At 30.1% G+C, this 23,723-nt stretch overlaps 2 protein-coding genes across 3 annotated transcripts; one reads left to right on the top strand and one right to left on the bottom strand.

Moving 5' to 3' along the window:
* Positions 1 to 318: 318 nt before the first annotated feature.
* Positions 319 to 14,076, top strand: LOC132918273 (interaptin-like). 2 transcript variants are annotated; one of them, XM_060979425.1, is made up of 10 exons: positions 319 to 441; positions 690 to 768; positions 3,565 to 4,019; positions 6,530 to 6,846; positions 7,133 to 7,284; positions 9,217 to 9,536; positions 10,242 to 10,474; positions 11,324 to 11,629; positions 11,905 to 12,042; positions 12,106 to 14,076. In XM_060979425.1, exons 1-10 carry the CDS (start codon positions 435 to 437, stop codon positions 12,271 to 12,273), a joined length of 2,175 nt encoding a protein of 724 aa, XP_060835408.1. In that variant the 5' UTR covers positions 319 to 434; the 3' UTR covers positions 12,274 to 14,076. The 2 variants fall into 2 exon arrangements, with proteins under 2 accessions (XP_060835408.1, XP_060835407.1); XM_060979424.1 differs by having other exon boundaries at positions 690 to 783.
* A 31-nt stretch (positions 14,077 to 14,107) lies between these two features.
* Positions 14,108 to 23,110, bottom strand: LOC132918272 (clathrin heavy chain). Its single transcript, XM_060979423.1, has 22 exons — positions 22,452 to 23,110; positions 21,439 to 21,676; positions 21,222 to 21,371; positions 21,044 to 21,162; positions 20,822 to 20,983; positions 20,160 to 20,750; positions 19,891 to 20,079; positions 19,644 to 19,832; positions 19,148 to 19,555; positions 18,927 to 19,073; positions 18,194 to 18,678; positions 17,756 to 18,136; positions 17,491 to 17,674; positions 17,226 to 17,418; positions 16,984 to 17,141; positions 16,642 to 16,914; positions 16,257 to 16,574; positions 16,052 to 16,183; positions 15,877 to 15,987; positions 15,648 to 15,818; positions 15,271 to 15,568; positions 14,108 to 15,202 (listed from the first exon to the last, which is right to left on the bottom strand). The coding sequence occupies exons 1-22, from the start codon at positions 22,491 to 22,493 to the stop codon at positions 15,042 to 15,044; spliced, it is 5,100 nt and encodes a 1,699-aa protein (XP_060835406.1). The 5' UTR covers positions 22,494 to 23,110; the 3' UTR covers positions 14,108 to 15,041.
* Between the last annotated feature and the right edge of the window lie 613 nt (positions 23,111 to 23,723).

Genomic DNA, 23,723 nt, shown 5'->3' with positions numbered 1-23,723 from the left:
ATAGTATACACAAACACAAACCTCAATAAAATCAATTTATCTTTTTATTATTATATAATATAGAATCGTACCACCTTTAACATTTTTATTTAACAATATTATTAGTTATTGTGGATTTTCATATAGCATAATTCAAATAGCGATAATAATTGAAAAAAAAACTAGAGGGTGCTTTGATATGAAAAAAAGTATATACTAAATATTGTACTGACTATCCTGCACGCCGCGGTATCTAAATATTTCACCCCTCACACAAAACGTTGTCCTAGTAACAATTGACGCAAACACCAGAAATTTGAATACCATGCAACTCGTGCAGGAGCATGATTATTCAGTTAAGCCTTAGATACAAGACCAACAAATTAGAATGTGCTATAATCTAAATCAATATAATTTTGTTGTTAATTTAAAGCAAGTAATTTAATAAATAAAAAATGACAGGTCAGTTGAAATTCACTGTAAAGTATTATTTATATAGGACGCACCTACATTTTTTTCAAATATATAGTTACCTAATTATGCGCATTACAACCGTTAACCGATCTGCATTTGCCAAACTTCATTATAATAGCTATTGTAACTTGTGGTTACAGGGTGTTTAGACTTATCTACATTCTACAGTACAACCACACTAAATAAATTATCGTTTCTTATTATATCTATACGATTTTATGATTTATTTCTTGCAGGGTCATCAGTCGACAATTGGGACGTATTAGACGATTTGATCACTAGAGATGAAAGCGAAAGAAAAGATCAAGAAAAAATGTATGCCAATACAAAGTAATGGAAAGAGTTGAGGAGGTTCTCACACTCTGACATAATTAATATAATATGCTAATTATAACTAGTGACTTTTGGCTGACGGGAAACTGTTACAAGGCGAGGGTCACCAAATGACGATCCGTGTACAAACCTTTTGGCCCGCTAACAAGACATTTATTTATTAAATTACAATTTGTTTTCATTGCAAATTAAATAAGGTTTTCATTATTTTTTTTGGTTTTGACTTAACTTTCTTTAGATAAACGTTTACCTATATTACATTTTGATGACCCCAGAAAATTTTCTGAATTCCTAAAGTGACCCTCCAAAAATATTAATTGGTAATTCCTGTACTATTGTCTATATTCTTAACAATCTTAACCACTGTAATGTCTTTAAGAGGCAGTGTCGCATCTACATTTGTTTCTCTGCCCATTTCGCGTATAATATAGGAACAAAGATATTCCGTATTTTCACGATTACGATTCTGGTTCAGTTTAGGGCAAAGGCACCTATTATATATTTTATAAAGAAGAATATTTTTTGTACATTGACCTGATAGATTTGTAATATTTTTAATGTTTTATAAATATAAGTATGTTTTTATTTAAATTAATTCCTACTATTTTTAACAATTATTCAAAAATGAAAATATTAAATATCTATCCTGTCAATACACAGGAAATATTATTTTTTGTAATATATATATAATAGGTGCTTCTGTGTTTGCCCTAAACTGAATCGTCTAAACCAGAGAGTTGTAACTGTGAAAATACAAAATATTCTTGTTCCTATATTATGCAGGCACGGATCCAAGGGGGGCAAGCGACCATGCCCCCCACGTAGACTCTGCCACACCGGTAAATTTTAGGATGTCTCTTTTTGACAGCCAATAAAATACGATGCGCACATGGTATTTCCCCCTCCACTCCGTAAATTTATTCTGTATCCGCGACTGATATAGTGATATTATGAGCGAGATGGACAGAGAAAACAATAATGTTGATGTGCCGACTGCCGGCCCTTAAAGAATTCAAAATTAGTTGATTTAAATAGTAAAATCGTAAACAGATCTTAACATTTATCATTTTATATAGTAGGTACAAACTAATACAAGTACTTGGTTAGTGATCTTTAGAAGCAGCATTTATTTCGAGAAGGAGGGGTAATCGAGAGAATTTTCCCCACACTAGATTCTAACGGGTTGGTCAATTTTTTCGTGTCTTTAAGTTCAACGGAAATGGAGGAGAGTACTATGCCACCATATAAATGAGCAGTGGTCCAGAGACCATAATCGTAAATTCGTAAATCGATGTAATTTTTAAGGAACATTAATATTGTAGGAAAGAACATATTAAAAGCGACACTTTAACAGATGATTGATATGTTTTTACAATCTAAATCCATGTATAAATCATTTGAAAGTTTTATTTTTTATCTGTTTTCTATAATTATTTTATATCAATTTATAATTATCTATTAATATCACGATTTAATTGTAATTAATATGTACAATGTACGTACTATAATATTATTTTTTTTGTTGTCTTACCATTTTGACTTTAAAGTTTGCTGTAAAGATATATTTTTATTAATTTAATGTGTTAATGCATTGATTTAAAAACTGTTTAATACAATATTCATATACCTAAATATAAGACTTATAAGATTAATGAAATATACTCTTGCTCAGTCTTGCAAACCTATTAAATTATTAGTTTTTTTTTCAATAAACTAGGATAAAAAATATTCAAAATGGTGAAGGGAACTAATTAATAGTATTTTTTCCCGACGTTTAAAAATAATTGTGACATAGATACTAATTTAATATTAAAAATACCATTTTTTATATATATAAATACTATTAAAAAAAGGTATATTATTTACTTGAAATTAGAATATTTTATAATTTTTTATAAATGGTTACAAATAGTATAAATCCTATGTGGGTGGGTCGCGGATCCAAAAAAGTTGAAAACCACTGGGAAAATGGTCACTTACCATCGGTCGGACGGTCGGGTAAAAATGTTAATTTCAGAATGCGGACACTTTGTACTATTATATACAAAAAGTAGGTATATATTGTAAATATAAATTATATACCTAAGTAGTAAGTATATATAATGTCAATTATTAAAATCTAAAAATTAAGTAAAAGTCAATATTACAAACGTTAAAAATATAGTATATTAACAAAGCAAAAAAATCAGTTTTTTAAATTTTTTACTTCTATAAAGTTATATAGATATAAGTTATATCAAAAGTTATGTTAAAAAGTAAATTAAAAATGTGTATAATATAAATATAAAATCGTTAAAAACTACATATCATATATAATATAGCCAATATAGGTAGGGAATTAAAAAATTCGAAATTTGTTATTTTCTTTTTTTGATGTTGATTACATAAATTTAATATAGTTTAATATTGTCATTTGTCACCCATTGGATTTTTGTCTCTTATGAATTCTTTAGGAGAGTTTCTTTTCGAATAGATGCTATAACGACTTATTTACTTATATTTTAAATAAACTTTATGTATATAATAGTACAATAGTACAAAGTGTCCGCGTTCCGTTATCTTAATTTTTACCAGACCGTACAAAATGTCCGCGTTTTGCACTTTTAATGCTCGACCGCATAAAGTAACCAAGAACCAGACTACTAACTTAGATGCTTCTTCACTGCTAGGTACCTCCTACCTAAAATCCCGGAACGAATACAATTAAACAACATTTTATATTCTATTGACTCATCAGAAACGATTTTTGTTATTTATATATACGTCCGTTCACGACAGTAACGAGGTGCGAAGACCGACATCATTGACCGCTTCAAGGAAAACGACAACAGACGATTGGCTGGGCCTGCGTCCGAAAAGCAACGTGGAGATACCGTCGTACGAACCGTCATCATACGACAACGGTGGACAGAATGTGTCGAGGCGTCATGACTTTAGGCGACAGAGCACGCAACAGCGAACATCCCGTTCGGCGGGCTTGTTGTTCAGCGACGACGAAGATGACGTTAAGAAGAATAAAACCACCACTAGAAACGTTTTTGACTCGTCAACCGATACCACGTACCGTGGTACGGGTGCAAGTGCTGTGCCATTACTAACCACGGCAACGACTACGGTCAACGAAAACGCCGTCGACCGGACGAGGACTGCGGTTTTCGAGTCACAGACATTGTCGAAACGCCGGGAGACATCACCGTCAATCACGGTCGCCAAAAAAACAGCGGCAGCCACAGGTAAATTTAACGGTGGCGTTTTTAAAGGTAACGGTGAATACCCATTTGGCATTTACCATCATAATAATACAATACATATATTATCCCAATCATCTCCGTTCAGAATCGTTTTTCGTATATGCAATGGTACCTGCCATTGCATTCAAATTTAACACATCCATCATTATAGAGTAATATAGACTATAGTGAATTAGTGACCAACTCTCCGCCACTACTATACAGCAGGGCGATATCCACTTGCCCACCCTTTTTATAATTTATTTTTTGAGACATTCTTTGTAAACTATTGTATTATTATAAATTATAACATATATATAGGCAATACAGCATTACATTATGTTTATCACTTTAAACTTGGCTTTCAATGATTACATTATTTTATAAACAAAACTAGGTATATATCTTGATTGCGATTCTCCAAAGTGTCTTGAACTTATGGCTATTAGTTAAAAAACCATCTAAAATTCTAAAACGTTTGTGATTATTATATTAGCGGTAGTCTGTAATACATATGCATTACCGGTGTATATATAGTACACACTATAGATAGAACAACTATAAAAATCAAATGAGAACCATGTTACATTTGTACATATTATAGGCGTGCGCAGACCTTGCTGGCAGGGGAGGGGCAGAATGTACATAATATATTTATATCTTGTATGATATTTAATTGAATAATATTATTTTGTTTATTCATTAGTTTAATCAATATTATTGATGGAAGTATTTCAATTTTATTCATCACAGTGGCGGCTTTGGGGGTATTTTTTTGGTGAGGCGACTTATGTATCACCCCCCCCCCCTCTTCATAACAAAAATTAAACTTCATAACAATGTAATTTAAAAATATAAAAATAATTATAACTATAATAATATACTTGTTTCGTATAGTAAATAATATAATAAAGTGAACATTTTAAAACTTGGTAGTCCTGAAAAGGACTTTTTTAAGTATACATTATACCTACCTACTACCTAGTCTTGAAAAAGACTTTTTAAGTAAACCTAGTCTTGAAAAAGACTTTTTAAGTAAACCTAGTCTTGAAAAAGACTTTTTAAGTAAACCTAGTCTTGAAAAAGACTTTTTAAGTAAACCAAGTCTTAAAAAAGACTTTTTAAGTATGCAAAGTTCTGAAACTATGAATTAAATAAAACTATATCAAACTATTATGTTTTGTATGTTAAATTTATACTCCTATCTTTTTGATTAGCATATATGTTTATAATATTATCATAAAATGATTCTGTCTCTAATAATATAACAACTTCGTCTGTCACTGGATTCATATAATTCATAGTGTTAAATGTTAAATGAAAAGCACAAGTTGACAACACAAGTAAAATTTAAACGAATTTAAACAAAAAAGCACGACACGAGCGACGACTGCTGACGACACGATCGAGATATAAACTAATAATGAAATTGGTTTCATTAGGCGCTGTGACAATAATAACGGTTTATCGGTTTATGATTATGCAATAATATCTATATTATGTTATTGTTGAACGTGCCGCAGACATGATTGCGGGCTAACTATCTATTTTTAGTATCAGAGGCGATGAAAAAGTTGCCTCACTAAGATCATTGCGCATGCGCTATTCAGCTTATTTAACAGTCGCGCGCATTCGCGTACATTCGCATGTGTGTGTAATTAATGTACACAAGTTACAATTCTGAGGCGACGTTGAACGTCGCCTCTCTGACGTCATCGGAATATTTCCGCCGGCTGAAATATGAGCGTTGGCTTACGTAATTATTATTTCGTGCATTTCTTATCGGTTTATTGCTATTTTTTGGTAATAAACACGAAATAATATTATACTATAATAAAATAAATGATAATTCATATTATTAAAATTCGTAAAGAAGAATTTTTTTCAAATAAAATCATAAAAATGTTAAAAATTATTAGCGAAATGTTATTGTCAAGAAATATACTTTTAGCATATAATTTGCTACAAAATTTTAGGTGAGGCGGCGCCTCACTTGCCTCACCCCCAAAGCCGCCACTGATTCATCATTATTTTTACTACAAATTTAATATAATAATTAAAACATAAAAGTTTATAGGAATATAATTTTTAGGATCTTCGGGATGTATATCAGAAACCATATTATGACCTATAGGCAATGGGCATGGATGAGATTTAATATTTAATATTTAAAAATGTGTATTTAATAAAAATAACGACATAAAACTAAACATTTAATATTTTTTATTTGATAACAAGACAAAGGTAATAAAAAATATGTATTAAGCAACTAAACAAAAACAAACAGCAGCGTGATTATATTACAAAAAAATTGGTAGCTTGTAAACTACACGTTATATATGCGGTATGCGGTATTGCTTGTGGTTTGCACAACGTTGAACAACACAAAATCATAAATTATTTAAAAAAAAAAACACTAACTGCTTATAACAAAAGTCGATCACTCAATTTTCTTCTAATTCTTTCTTAATCATCGATCCTCTATTTGAAAAATATATAATTTTGTTTTTCAGAAAATATTCCTTCTTGGTTGAACGGTTTAATACATAATACAGATGAAACGACCGCCCTGACTACCGCTCCGCAATCTACTCAACATATTTTATCCACTGATAAAATAGTTGATACGGATGTTCCACAAAAAACTGAAAAAGTTGAGCAATTTGCCGAAGAAAAATCGGCTTCGATTTTATCCTTGCTTAGAGGAAAAGACAGTATCCAAACTTCCATGTTGAAATTGATTCAAGAATTAGCTAAAAAAAAACAAGACATACAACAGGCTGCAATAACACTGATTCAAGATCAACAAAATAGCGATCTCCTTATTAAAGTAATAAGATTATAATTAATTAATACTTACTACCAGTGGTGGTCAAACGGAGGGGAGGGGGATAGAACCTTCCATGACTTTTTTCTTTAATATTTATAACAGTTAAATTTATGTATAATGTATATTGTACTATAATGTTAATGTATTAAATTTTTGTTTTATTTTTACGCCACATTCCTCCCTCATGATAAAATTGTTTGACCGCCACTGCTTCCTACCTTTACATATAGTTTATATTGTACATAAGTCACAAATTGACAAATATCTAACATTATATCGTATACAGGCGTTGTTAATGGATAATAGTTATTCTACAATGAACCCCGATGGACAAGAATTAGAACGTCTGAGATCTGAGAATCACAAATTCCAACTGACAAACGATCATCTTTCAAAAAAACATGAATTAGAATTAGATGCCTTAAAGACTAAATATGAGTAAGGCTTGTGAGATATTTAACCTTTTTACCAATATTCATTCATAGATTCCTATTTCCTAATACCAATAATTGTTATTATACAAATTATTTTAAATAACAGTTATACTTTATACTATTGACGTAATTCCATAATTAAATTTCAACAGGTGCAATCAGGCGCAGCTCCAACCCCCTTCCCCTTAAGAATATATTATATATATTATATCTTTTGATATAAAGTTTTGTGAAAAGTATGACTTATTCCTTACCAACCAAGTCTTGGAGCCCCCTGGGTGCAAAGCATAAATATAATATAACAAGTAACAATAATAATATAATCAATAACTCATTTATTAGATGAGTAATAAAATCTCCATTTATTATATTCTTAGCTTTTACTTAGTTATTCAAATATTTTGAAAAATTATTAATTATGCTATAACTAAGCGGCATCCAGAAACTGACATACTGTTATTGAACTCGTGCATAACTTGTTCTACAACAATGAGTTGATTTTTTTCAATTTGGAACAAAGATAAACTATTAAGACGTTCTTGGCCCGCAGATATATTTTTAAACACTGTTAACATGAAAAGCTTTTTTCACACGACGCAGTATTCACTGCAATAAGTGCCAATATTCGTAGGAAATAGGAATTGTTAAATTGTTAATTTGGCAACACGAAAATTTATTTTTATCTATTATAAATTATTTACTTACAATTATTTATAATATTAGCTACGACTATAATTTATTAATGATAACATAATCATTATTTATTACATATATAACGTGATATGTTTTTTATTTTTATCATTTGTTCAGTTCTGTTATATTTGATCAAACAATTTAATAAGACAATAAAATAGAATTGTATTTTCATAGAATTTTAAGTTCAGTTTATTTCAGCAGGTGCAAAAAGACATGTCTTTGCACCTGCTATATATTGCCAGAGGGTGCATATGCACTGTCGTGCGCCCCCGTATTTACGCCAGTGTAATCTAATTGTGCATACATTTTTAATAATTAAAATTTATAATTCTATAATGCTATATGCTATAATGATATGCTATTTGTACGTACCTATTTAGTATTTACGTAATTATTAGTTAGGTATTCTATTTTAATTGTATATTTTACATCGTAATGATGTACGCAGAAAAAAGTTTTTATAGGGATGTTTTTGAAAATCAGTTATTGAAAAGTAAAACTTTTTTTAATAAACATATGAAATTTTTTTATGAAAATTAGCTATACCTACTTACAATACTTATTTTTAAGTATAAACATTGATATAATAAAAAAATTACAATATTACAATACTAAATCTAATTTTTGCGAGGTTTTAGCCATTATGTCAAGAATATCTTCACAGTTAACACCTATATCTCTATGTACATTTAACAATGTTAATCCATTTAATCTTTCGTCGCCAGTTTTGTTACGTAAATACGTTTTCAATCTTCGAAGGGCTAGTTTACACATGTTTTTAAAAGGACTTTCTAAATTTTCTCTCATCTCATTTATCTCTTCGTCTACAATAATGTCGATAACAAAATATAAGAATTAAGAGAGACGTTGTTATTTATAATACTCATAAGTCATAAGAGTAATAGGATAATTGCAGTAATTAGGTACTCCGTCATGTATTATGTATAGCTAAGTATTTCCCGTGTCTGTGTACATTATAGAATTCTTTTGTGCCATCGTCAATACACAATAGGTTAACCGGTTTTTCACAAACACAATGTAATATCATACCTGTCTATCAAAGTATAATATGACAATTAAGTATTAAAATTAAAATAGAATAAGTAAAAAACCATACAAAAACCAAATATTTCGGGGGGTGTTTGAACACCCAAAACACACCCCTGTGTATGTCGCCGATATACGACTATACGAGTACAATTTCATTTTTATTTTTAAATGTTTTTATTATAATATATAGATTACAGCAAAATGTGTTGCATGAGAAACTAGACCGTTATGAAGAGCGCGTAAATGAGCTGGAAGAAGAACGAAAAGCCGATATGACGGAACGAAAAGAAAATGAAAAGTGTTTAAAAGATATGTATGAAGAAAGGTTACGCTTGATTCATGAGAGTCATTTAATAGATCTTAAGCAAACTACTGAAGTACAAAGAATTAAAATGAACCATTTGGAAGAAATTGAATCTAGTTTACGTGATTCAAAACCAAGGCGCCTGACCAGCGAAGAAATGACCGCTAGAGAGATCTCAATTACCGCTCAAAACAAACAACTTAAAGGTAGGTGCAATAATAGTATAATAGTAATTACAGTAAAATTATTATAATATAAATTATAAGAGCTATATAATTTTAATTTGCGAACCAATGGGTTTTTAATAAAATTAAAATAAGTGAGAATTTGTTGTTTTTATTTATTTATTTATTAGTAGGTACTTATTATAATTATTAGTTAATAGTTATTACTTGTTAGTTTATTACATTTATAAATTAAACACCTATTTCATAACAATGGCTAAAAAAGCATCTGATGCGAACTCAATTAGAGTATAGTCTATAAAATACATTTAAATAAGTAGGTAACCTTAAAGTTAACAAATAAATAATTTCACGATCTGTCCTGACAAAACAATCAAGTTCAACGGAAATCCAGAAATCATAGAATATATTCCATAAATATTAAAATATAAACGATACTATTTTAAATTTAAATAGAAGTAGAAAATAGACATATAGTGTACACATAATCATGAAAGTTGAATACAGCTAGTGAATTATTAAAAATTTAAATTGCGTTGTTATAAGTTATTTAATTTAGTGCGTAGTAATTTCCATTTATTTACTTTAAATTATAAAAGTTAAATATAATTATTTAATATATTGCTATATAAGTAACTATTAATTTACAAAGTAGGTCAACACTTGGGCTAGATATTATTAATTCATTTTTATTAATATACCCTCCTGTACACTTAATGGTTATAGATTTACAGGAAGAAATAGATAAGCAAATGGCCACGTTGGAAGGAGAAAAGTCTGCACTTCAAATGAAAATCGAAGAATTCGAATCAAGAAATCAACGAGAACGAAACGAACTAGAACTCTTAAATAAAGAGCTAAAACGATCAATGAAAGCATTTGAGGATGGTCGTAAGACATGGCAACGAGAGAAAAAATCAGAAACACAATACATCGAAAGTAGGAAACAAGAGTTAGAGGTAAGACACATGATGTAGCTAGTGGTAGTGGTTCCAGGTCAAAATATCTCTGATATAAAATCTCCTGTTAAAAATAACTTAAACGAAAATTCCCCCATGAAAATATTTTAATATTTTATATTAATCAATTAATTTTTTTATTCATTATTTAGTTATTATTAAAAACAGGTAAAAAATATGTTATTATATTTAATTTATAATACTGATGTCTAAAGTGATTACTGAAGTACATTTTGTAGTAATAATGATTAGAAAATAATCCCATAGGCCAAGAGTCGGCATTAACCGATGGTCACTTAAACGCTGTATAGAGAATTTCTACAACGAAAATTAAACCGGCTATTAATAAACTTGTTGATGATATTTAAACTCAAAAATCACATTAATTCTTATTTATTTATTTTTTTCAATATTATACTTTATTTTACTATGTATTTTTGTATTATTATTATTGTGACGTGTAATTATTATTATAACTTTGTAGATACCTCGATAATTAATATACCAAACAGTGATGTACTTAAATAAATTAAATTTTAAATTACTATATTTTGTATTATTAAAATATTTTCATAGGAGATATTACCATTAAAGTTAATATTAACAGGAGATATTTTTAACAAGAGATATTTTGACCGGTTACCAGTGGTAGTGGCAAGGGTTCCCGCAGAAATATTAACCAAGGGGGGGGGCAAAGACAAAAGTATAAATACTTAAGCCATGCAAGTAGGTAATAAAACAATTAATATTAAATATTAAATAAAATAGCGGGGGCATGGCACCCCCGACCACCCTTGGGTAATGGGTGTACACTACTACACCAAGACTATATTATGTCAATTTGTCCAGGATGTTCGATCGTCAGTCATTGAAGAACAGCGAAAATTAGCAGAAGAACGGTTTGAAGTGGCTTCGGAGCGATACAAACTCGAAACCATGCTAAAATTAGATACTGGTACGGGAACTGATTTAATACAAGCCAAAGTGGAAGTTAAAGAGAGTTTTAAGGAGCTAAAAAGAAAAGAAAAAGAATTAGATAAACGATTAGAACACATTAAAGAATTAGAAAAACGTTTAGCCGAAGAAAAAAACAAGTTACAAGAGCTAGACGATGAGATTAAAATGAAATCAATTCGTGCTGAAAAAATGTTTAAGGTGAATATCTAATATATCTTAATTAGTTCTTAGTTTAAGCTCACAGGCCATAATCCTAATCTCCTAATTATAAATGGAATTTGGTAAGTTTGCTAAAATGTATATTTTATGTACATTTATTGTAATTAATACTTCCCAGTTTTAAAAAAATCAAAATAAATTAAATATGTTTTAATCAATGTTAGACATAATAAATATATATTCAATATAAATATATCAGGTTACTGACACGAAACAATTTATTTTTAATATACCATAAATCTTTTTAAAAATAGATGGCACTTTCAAAACAAGAAGAAGGTCTAAAGGCTTTAGAGAATGCAAAAGATATTCAAAATAAGTTTGATAAAAAAGGTAAAGATATTCATAATCGACTGTTGGATGTAATAAAACGGGAAGAAAATATTGTCATGGTGAGTATGATACTCAAAATAATACCTAGTTGTATAATTTAAGATACCTAATTAAATTTGTAGGAAGAAACTAAAATATCCAAAGAAAAAGATGAGTTTAGCAAATTACGAAAAAAACTTGATCTGGTTCTACCTCAATTGTCCGGAGATGAAATGCGTTTTTTAGATCCTAATTTAAATAAATATGAACCTGAAAAGGAAGTATATTTTAAGAAAACTCAATTATACTAATTGTAAGTTTTGTATAAATGTTGATTCAAGTGGCGGATTTGGACGTGGATTCACCTCATTGCCACGCCTCCTATGGGGTTTTTTTTTGTTACTCGTAAAAGCGCGTCTAATATGACATAATGACTACATAAAATTCATAAATCATAAACTCATAATTATAACTTCAAACTTAATTGAATAAATAAATTTGAATATCTTATCAATTTTTATTATTTGATAAATTTTGATTATCAATACAAATTATCGAATTTAAATAACAATATAATATATTTTTCAAAACAAATTATAACCACAATTTATTTATTTAATATCGAATAAGTGTTAGATTTTTGTAGCTTATTATTATTTTTTTTTTAGAACAGATGTCTAATGACATCAATGAAGGTTTAGATATTGAAATATTTATTTTTAGGTTTTTTTTTAGACAGTTTAAGTCGTTTAAGAATTATTTAGTCAAATCATTTATAGTCATTTATAGACAAATTTTGAGGGTCGGATTATTGGAAATTTATTTTTAAGGACTATTGAACTGAGGACGTGTCCAGTTGTCCAGAACGACCAAACTCCATGAAATTATTAAAAAACGTTTTAAACGTAAAAAAAATATATAAATGTGGGCAACTTCCGAGTGCGTCCCAAAATGTTCCTTATTTAATGTTCCGAATGCGTCCGAAATAAGGTCTCGCCCTAAGAGAAAAAGATCACTACTTTGACGTAGCCCAAAAATATAAATATATCTAAATAAATAAATCATATCAAGAGATTTGTTTAGTTTTGTATTTCCGTATTTTATTGACTGATCTAATTTTTTTAGATATATGATTAGAAGTTTGAATCAAAACGTTTGTGTCTATTTTAATTTTTGTTAACATTTCTAAGAAGGAATATATGTCCGGATGAGGTGTGTAAAAACATTAATTCAATTTTGAATGGAAGCTTTACACATCACTACACATATTGCACGTGGTTGTCAAAGACTAGTTACGAATAATATGTTTCTACGTATGGAAATAAATGTAAACTAACACATTGCAATATTATTAGTTATCAATGTATTTTATCCATAAAGATAAATATTGTTAGCAATAATATCGCGGACGCACATGGGATATACCAAAATTTTTAGCGATATTATTGCGGACGCAGTTGGGCTATTAAAAAGGTACGATATGATTAACGGGACACACTCGGGCGACGCCCATAAATGCATAGTATATTAAAACATTTAAAACCACGGTTATCTACATGGGTTAGATAACCGTGTTTAAAAACATATTTGGACCTTAACCATCCTTCATGATCTTCAGATCCGCTACTGGTTGATTCATACATTTTTTATTAAATTTTTAACTTTATAATTATACAATTTTACTGAGAAAATATGATCTATTTATTAAATTACTTTATTAAAATAATTCCCTCTATTTGCTTTTTCTTTATACTTACCAGTTAACATATACCAACATTTATTCACCAACAACTTTAAACAAATAAAAAAAAATATTAAACTGAACTGTGACCCAATCTTACTAAGGAAAAAATTTACCCTAGTCTAACTTAATATGCACCTTACACCCTAAGTTTAAACTGAGGTTCTAACAAAACATACTGAGTACCTACCGACTACAAATAAATTTATAAATAGAATCGTTTCCAGTCATTATATTAAATTTATTATAGTGTTGGTTATCTCCAATTGTGCATTATAGTTTGTACATAAGTATATGCTGCATAAATTAATGTTGTTAGCTATTTGTTATATGTATTAAATATTAATAACTGAAGAAGAATTGAAGAAGTATAGTGAACTTATTAACTTAAAATTAACATAATATTATAAACTTTTAAAATATTTATTTTTTCCAAATATTTTTTACATTATATACTGTCTAATAATAATAAGTAGTAATTAGTAATAATGATAAATAAAATTATCTATATTGGAAAAAAATTATATTTTGTATAAGTTGCTTAAAAATCTATTTTAACAAGTTTATTATTCTGGGTGAAATTTTCATCTTGTAGGAGTATATGATGAATAAAATCACAGAATTAATCATATTAGTCAAATTCAACAAAACTGCAAAATATTTCTGTAAAATGTTTTCACTTACCATTTATGACATATAAATCAATTTTACTGAATAAAGGCTCAGAAAGCTTAAAAGCTTATATTTTGTAGTTTTATAGATTATGTACATTTTAGAACCTTACAGTAATTTAGTTTTTCAATAATTTAGCATTACAAATAATGTATTTTGTTCAATTTGTATATATATATAAATGTAGACATTTATCATTATAATTTGTTTTTATATTTCTATATAAATTGTAGATAATAATTTACAAAAAAATGTATAATAATAATAATAATAATAATGTTTTATAATAATAATAATAATAATAATAATAATAATACGATTATAAATAAAATAAATTATAAAAATTAACGTGAAATCAATATTAAAAATGTATACGCAAATAAATCATAAGTTATGAAGTGAGGTTGAATAATTTAAACAAGTAATATTTTTAACAAGTATTAACATTAACTATTTAATATTATCTAACAATGATGAGAACATGTTTTTTCAAAAGCCTATTTAATTATTATTTTATTTTTTTTTGGAATGATTTTTAAATTGATTATTTATAAAATATAAATATTTTATACCTGGGTAGTAAATTTTCTATCAGAATATAGCAAAGCCCATCATTGTTTTCTTATAAAATACTGCTATAAAGGAAAAGGGTATTTAATAGGCACATTACATGCCATAGCCCTGATAGGGTAAAGTATTTGAAGTTGCATATGGGGCTCCGCTTGGGGGTACATAAGGTTGCTGTGAAGGAGGAGTTCCTTGATAGGACGGCGAGTACATATTACCCATAACTGATGGACCAGCTGTCAACATTAGTTGTGGTTCAGCTATATAAATAAAAATTATATATTATCAAAACTGAACATAAATAAATAAGTATTTCAATAAAACATACGTATCATCATTGGTTTGATATCTTCTTCTTTGTGTTCTTCCAATCGCTTGGATTCGGCTTCTTCTAATTTATCTACCTTGGCAACATATTCTCTAGTGACTTGAATAAGATAAGGCATAGCAAAGTCCATGATTTTATGCCTCCACGCTAGTTCCAATACGATGTCTGGGTGCACAAGATCATAACATTGAAACAAAGCAGCTGCAAAACAATCATAGTTTCCACGTTCTAAGAACCACGTAACCAATTCTTCAGCTACTTCTGAATTTTTTGATTCTGCCGCATACTCCATTGCATCCTAATATATGTCATAATAAAATAAACACTTAATATATATATCCTAATACTAACATCAAATATTAATATTAACCACATACCTTGTACAATCTGTCTTTCTTGCACAATTCCACACTCTGCTTCCACCTGTTATTTCCTTTGTACAAGTAAGCAGCTATACGTCTAAACTCTGTAAGTTCATGTTTTTCGAGTTTTTGGGCAAGTGCGATAGTGTCAAAATTATCAAAGGCATCAATAGACGTTCTTAGACCCTATAAAGAACAAACATAATTAATCATGTTAAGTACAAATAATAGTTAAAACAATTACTTGGTAGTCTTCCTCATCAATCAGCAAGTTATTTAGTGCTTCATTTATAGCTTTATTATTTAAAGACTGCACAGAACGCAAGTAGGTTTTAACTAATTGCAAATGATTTGTCTGAAATAAAAATAGAAAAAAAATGTTTTTAACTGCAATCAACAACCTAAATGATAAATAGTACCTTAGTGAAATAGGCAACACCTCTAGTGTGGTCCATTCGTGGTGTCAATACAAGCAATAAGTCGTTGAGCAGAAGCGGTTTATAATCGAGATAAAATTGTATTGCTTTGTAATATAGTTCTAAATTAGCAACCTGAAAAAAAAATCAACAGTTATTAATTAAAAAGACACAAATATGAATAATTAAACTCAATTAAATTGCATACCTTTGTAATAATGTCTTTAAAATGACTCTCTCGCCACGCTTCAGTTGGATGATTCATCATGGCTAATACTGCATTATCATACTCTTCATATTTATCATATAAAAACACTAACTCTGACCACAAATGTGCTTGTTCAGCCGCTCGTAACACTTTAGGGATATTAACACGAGACCAGAAGAGTTCTAAATGCTCCTTCATCTTAGCAGGCTTATACTTGGAATATAAAATAGCCAATTCCGTAAACATCCCCATATGTGCACGTTCCAATCCCAAAGCTGCTTCTAGAAGATTAATGAGTTCTTCAAAATAACCACGATCCTAGATGGATAAAAAAAAAGATATTTTATTATAAAATACTTAAAAATAATTATTTATATTATATTACTTGGTAGTAGTTAATTAAGTCTTCTAATTCATCAGCATGAACAACGATGTGCAGACCACACATTTGCGCTAATCTAAATTCGTTATTATCAACACAGGCAAAACACACTTCTTTCCATGTTCTTGTGCTATTTGCTTTGCGAGCACTGTCAACAGCACCCTGATATTCTTTAAGATGTACAAGTGTAATAGCTAAACGTGCAAAGTTTGAGACATTGTTATACAACAACTTAGCTGGTTCATACATTTTATCTTCAAAACACCTATCACCGATCTGTAAAACAAAATTTTTCATAATTAAATACAATATTGCTATACATAACAAAATAAATATAAAAATAACCTTTTGAATATCAGCATGATTTGGTCCAGAAATAAATTCCTCAAGATCTGCAAGGCGATTTGTTTTTGCATAAGCGTAGATTAATTCGCTTTCAATATAAGATTCACGAGCCTTCTTACGTGACATTTGTAAATAACGTACAAGATCTTCCCAACTTTCTACAATCAAAGTAAAAAATATATGAATAAATCATTTAAATAAATTGTAAATATTTGTAAATAATATTTTTTTAAACTAAATACCTGTTTTGTGTGCAGTTTGAACAACATCCATGTATGCACTTGGATCATCAGCTTTAATAAATGAGTCAATAGCTTCTTTTACAAACATACTTTGCAGTTGAGATTTCGCCAATAAACTCCAAACTCCTGGTTCATTACAACGTTCAGCGAATTCATAAGCGCGATCAAGATTTTTCACATTATCAATAAGTACCTAAATAAACACACAAAATATTTAATTTTTAAATATTTTTTTTAAACCTAAGTTATATTAACAAAATCTTACTTGAATCGCAGATTGATTAACATTAAACTTCTTAAATATTGCAAAAGCTTCTTCAAATAGTTCATTGTTAATAGCGATGGATGCAATATCAGGCGCATCATAGTTATCTAAACGATTAATATAATCCATAACACGAGTTCGGTCAGCTTTAACAGCTGTTAAGATTAATAGATTTTGCAAATTTCTAAATTCATACGTAAAGAAGAAAAAATTATTACTTTATTTATACTAAAAAAAAAACTAATAATTCTTATTTAATATTTACCTATGAGAGCTGAATAATGAGTTATCAAATACAATCTTTTCGAGTAACTCAATCAATTCATTGGGCAAATCAGCTGTCATAAAAGCTTTTACAGTCACTGATATGTCTTCAGGATCTTGAGTTTCAGATAAAGCTGTTTGTACAACTTGATCAATAAGTGGACGACGATAGACATTATTTTCATTCAATACTTCCAACCACAACTCTGGATTACGACGTCTCACCAAATATCTAGCTTCAGATTTGAAAAGACTATTTTCATTGCAAACGTTTATCAATTCTAAATCACATTTTCCCCGTTCATAAGCAACACATGCTAAATGTGGATCACGTTTTTCACAGTACTTGCCGACCACGCGGCTATCATAGAACTTGTTCTCCCTAAAAAAAAAAAACAAAATTAGCTTATTGTTATTTATAATATTATAAACTGCATACTTTAAATATCTTTCTGGATTGTTATTGCTATCAATATAAATCTTAGCAAGAGCATTATGAGTTGCAGGTTCTTCACTACCATCATGAACACGTAATTCTAACCAAGATGACAAAAGTTTAAGACGGTTACGTTTTTCCACTTCTTCTACTAATTCATCTGTAGAGAATTCTCCTTTCACGACTTGTATAAGATTTTTGATTATGTCTTCTGAACAATCTACATCAAGGAGTCCACCCACTACAACTGGGAGACGTGATGGGTTCACTTTTTGAACATAAATCTCAATATATTTTTGTAAGTTATTTCTATATAAATATAGTACGAGATCATGTACAAAATTAAATCGATCACACACGATGATTAATGGTAATTGATCAGTAAGCTTAGCTTCTTTTAAGAAATTCTTAACTCTTTCTGCATTGTAACATGTAGATTCCCGACATATACGTTCCACTTCCTTAATTTGTCCAGTCTTACAAGCAGCCTATAAAAATATATTAAATATTTAGCAAAAACGTAATGCATTATCTTGTTATTCATAATTATTTATATTCTATGTTAATAATAAAATATAAATTTAAAAAATGTTAGTATGTATTATCTGATTTTAAGTAAATACAATAAAAAATATAATAAAATAACTAACTAAACAAACAAATTTCTTAAACATAGAAATTTCGCTCAACTAAAACACATACACACTATAAACAAGATTTAGATTTTATAACTTACTGAAATATATTTAAAATGAACTTCGGGATCTTGACTGAAGTTAACAATGGATCCCAAAAAGTAAAACAATCCTTCATAACTTTTAAATGACTCGAATAAATCAATCAATGCCTTAGTTGTCAATTGTTCATGGTATTTAGTTGCAATCTAGTTTAAAAGAAAAATTAAATGTAGCACATATATGTATTATTATTTTTATTCAAAAAATTTCAGATAATTACCTTAACACAAATTTGTAGGTTTTGCCTAATGTTATTCGTTAACATGGCTTTTAAACATTCCAAAGAATCTTCAACACTTAAAGATCCAAAGTAACCAATTAACCATTCGGGATTTAACAACTGTGTATGTACAACTGCTCTTTTTATATCATATAGGTCTGTATAATGTTCCAGAGCTCTTTGTAAAAGTCCAGCTTTTTCACACAGTTGGGCAACATGAGCACGATCATAATGAGTAAACATTTGGTTACCAAGAATAGCATCAGCAACTTGTGGGGCAGATATTAAATTCATTTCAAGCAAACGTGTTTGCAATGGTCCTTCAGCTTCACGGTTATGTTTTAATGCTTCTAGAAGGAATTTAGTGCATTGCTGAACCATGCTTTGCTCAATAAATATATCCACAATCTACATTAAAATTATTAAATCAATACATTTTTGTTTTTTGTACATTATAAAAATATTTGAGGAGTTGTTCAAACTATTAATTACATACTTGATTAATATTAGCGAGAGGTTCAGCATCATCAGATAGTAACATTTGGGCAAATTCAACAGCATGATCAGGAGTAGTACGTAATACTACATTCCTGAATAAATGTATATAATCTGGTACATAACTAATTTTTTGAGAGTACAATATAATTTTCTGATACTGGCCAGTCTCAGCAAAACATTGAACAACCTATAGAAAATAATTTAATGAGTATATTTAATTAAATAATAAATTTATTGTTAAGTACTTTTGGTGGAATGTTTGCTCGCAAATAAACTGACAATGCTAAAGAAATATCAGCAGTTTTGACCAAGTCTCCTAATTCTTCAGAACACTCCAATTTATCTTCTTTTAGCCACTTTTCTAATAATTGCCTTTTATCTTGAGCAAGAACTGGACGACACAGTTCCAGAGATTCATATTTATTCAGCTTGCCCTAAAAATATTCAAATAAATATTAAAATAATTGATGTATGTTTATAAACTTGAATTTTAAGTAAAACTACAATGGTATACCTGATCAAGTAATATTCCAAAGTATTGAAGTAGAGGAGATGATTGATTTGTAGCAGTTGGAACCTGTTGGAATTTTTGTATGGTTGAAGGCGTCCTGAGAATGCCTTTAGGTGCATTAGCTGCTACTTTAGCAGCATCAGCATATTGGGCACTTTGGAAAAGCATATTAAACTTGCGTACAAAAAGTTCTTCAGCACCAGATAAATTATTTCGAACAGCCATACGTAAAGCAAGTTCTGGATGTTGGAGTACTGTATTGATGTAAGGTATTATATTATCTTCTTCAACACTGACAGATAATACTTGTCCTTTACGATTAACACCAATTATACCACCAGTGGCATCATGTGGAGCAGTTACAAAAATTGTATCTCCACTAATGCGGTTCATATAGATACAAGTAGCTGTTTCAATGTCATATAGATGAATGTAGCCATACTTAGTTATAAGATATATTACATCAAATTTGGAGCTAACTTGCATTGCAACTGGAAAATCGTTTTGTGCTTCTGGGGGAAAAAAAACTTCTACCTGTTTTTTGGGAAACGGTTGATTGCCTCTTGGTGTTTGTACTACTTCAACAATGTGTAACTATAATTTAAATTATTAAATCAGAAATATATTTTAACTAGGAAAATGTTTTTCAGAATTATTGCAATTACTTTTCCTCCAGCAGCTGTACGTGCAGCAAAACAAAATAATGTAGACATTTCTCTATTTCCTTCCATTTGGAATCTTGCAAAAGATGCAGCATGGCCTTCAATGGGTTGTGAACAACTTTTTTCTACGGAATATAATTGCATAGCTCCAACAACACGATTTTGCTAAAACCAAAAAAAAACAGTTATATTTATATTCAAAAGGGTAGAAAGAAAAAATAGTACTTGAGCTGAAATTCCTATGAGTAAAAGCCATTGTTGTTTATGATCTGTTCTATAATTAATTATTTGACACCCATTTAATGTGGAATGACGATCAAACATTTTAACTGGTGTAGAGTCACCTAAAAATAAAAATTGTTTATAAATATAATACATTTAGATGCTAAAAAACAAGAATTACCTTCCATACTCCAATGGAATACGGATGTTTCTGTGACAAGAGCTAATGTATTTGGAGAAATCCATTTCCAAAAAACCACATCATCTTGCATAATGTGAGCTTTCATTTTACTCTTCATCTCAATATTAAAAATCTGTAAGGTCTTTTGTGCTAAAAAAATTATTTATTTTTTAAAATAATGTTATTAAGTCAGATCAAAGCTATATATAACTCTTACATGCAGCAGTTCCTTCAGTACCAGCTTTTCCTTTAAGTGCAATAACTTTGCTAGCTGGATTCATTATGGCTGAATCTGCGGATATTGGACGCCGAATTGGATTTTGAGGATCAGCCATGTCAACAATAACAACTTGTGCAACATCACCAGTCTTTTCACGCACACAGATGTATTTATCTGATTCCATAGTGAGTGTATTGAAACTGATATTTGATTGATTGATACCCACATTTGTAAGCTACAGAAAAAAATAAAACACAAATTTATAAAAACAAGCCAATTAGATTAAGTTAATATTGGAGTTTAAAGTTTAATCACTTATTATAATTCCATCTGATATCATATATACAAAAACACAATAATCTAGAGATAATGTACCTATCATAAAATTCCCCTTGACCCACATTTAATTGGATTAAAACGTATAACATAATAATATTGACAGAGATATAGCGCAGCAGCAGCAACATTAGATGGAATACTTCTAAAATACAATAAACGCCCGTCATCAGAAATCTATACAAAAATTCAACATCTGGCAGGTGATAAGCATACATGAGCTGTCATTAAATACTTAATTTTTCCAAGATAAAAAACAGACAAAAAAAGCTAAAAGTTGGAGGGGGAGGGGGTGTAGGGAAGACCGTCAACTGGTTGAACCCATGATATAATTACCTCATTGCCTACTTATTATTATTATTAACTTAAATGTAAGAGACGATCACGGATTACTGATAAAATACTTATTATTGCGTTGTAACGCGCAAATGGTGCGATAAATCATGTAACCTATTTATAGGTGACGGGCGGATCACACGCGATAGGGTCAGCAGCGCAGAAATGTTTGGGTTTTTACCGGCACGATCGTTTGGGTTATATTAAAAACACACGCAACAATCCGGTGTCTGACCTCATCTCAACGAGCTAACTGTAAACTATGGAGCCAGCTGCCTGTACAGGCGACAATGGCCCCAACAACCGATGACACAGTGAACACACAAATTTTTATTTACCTGTAGGTGTTCCTGGAACTTGATAGGTAGTATCTGCGCCATTTCGATCACGTCTAGTTCGCGAGCTTCTTATTGACTTATCGCGAAGGTGTCACGGTCGATTGAGTCGTCGAAAAACACAAACGACACTCCGCCACTTTCCTAAAGTGCACGAATGTGGGAGGAGGTGCACTTGCTGATAATGACTATGTATATGTATTTTGGCGTGTATGTATGTGTGTGTGTGTGTGTGTGTATGTGTTTGTGTTTGTGTGTTGGAAGCGCACGATAAAAACTCACTGGGTCCGTAGGTTTTTATTTTACACTGTTCACAAGTCGCGTCCGCGTGCGCTAATATAACTCGAGTGAAAAAAACTTTCAGCGGGCGGCAGCGACGGCACGATTAGCCGACATTAACGTGACTGCGGTACTAAAAATACGTTAATGATCGGATTCAGTGGTGGCGAAACGTAAAGCAATAACAACTATAATGGTGTATATAAAATGCGATCACTATTCACTACTTAGTACTGTCGGCGGCAGCGGTGGACTTTGATACACCGTATATTGTATTTTGATAAATTTTAAGAATGGGACAATATTCGTATTGTCGCAAGCTCGGACCACGGTTCATATCGGGAATCGCGCAGGCGAGCGGAAAAAAAAATAATGTGTTGAAAGGGTTCTACTGTTTAAGTAAAGTAGAAGGGAGGGAGTGCCACATAAACAGACTGAACAGTGTGCCGTCGATGAACGACTCCAAATTCCCCCGAAACCGTCCACGAACTGGTCATGATGAAGTGCCGGTGGGCGGTGTCCCGTGTTGGTCGGCAGTGTTCAACACTCAGTCGGTACTTCGGCTGTGTCCGTCGTTGGTCGTTACTCGTTACACGTTGGTCATTCACTAGCCCCATCCTGATGTTCCGCATCCGCACTCGTCATACGTCTCTTTCGTCACATGGGTTGGTGAAAATTAGAATAGAGATTAGCTCGTCCTCGACACGTCTGGTTGTTAAGCCTTATTGCGTTCCACATCCACAAATCCACTGTTCCATGATACATGACGGTCGACATATTTAATATATTAATATTATGTTATCTCAGTATGGTTGGCACTCGACAGAATATATCAGGATTATTAAAACTATATTTATGTATAAAAAAAAGGAATAAATGTTACGTGTTACGTTAAATGTATCATCCCGTATTTACAGTTTCAACTTAAAATATTAAAGATTAATAAAACATTAATAACATTATTATGGTCAAGTTTATTATTTTATTAGGATAATA

This window comes from Rhopalosiphum padi, chromosome 1 (genome assembly GCF_020882245.1).
Source record: "Rhopalosiphum padi isolate XX-2018 chromosome 1, ASM2088224v1, whole genome shotgun sequence".
In the NCBI taxonomy this organism is placed as follows: Eukaryota; Metazoa; Arthropoda; class Insecta; order Hemiptera; family Aphididae; genus Rhopalosiphum; species Rhopalosiphum padi.
Note: the sequence above shows the minus strand (reverse complement) of the source record. Positions and strands in the feature narration are given on the sequence as shown.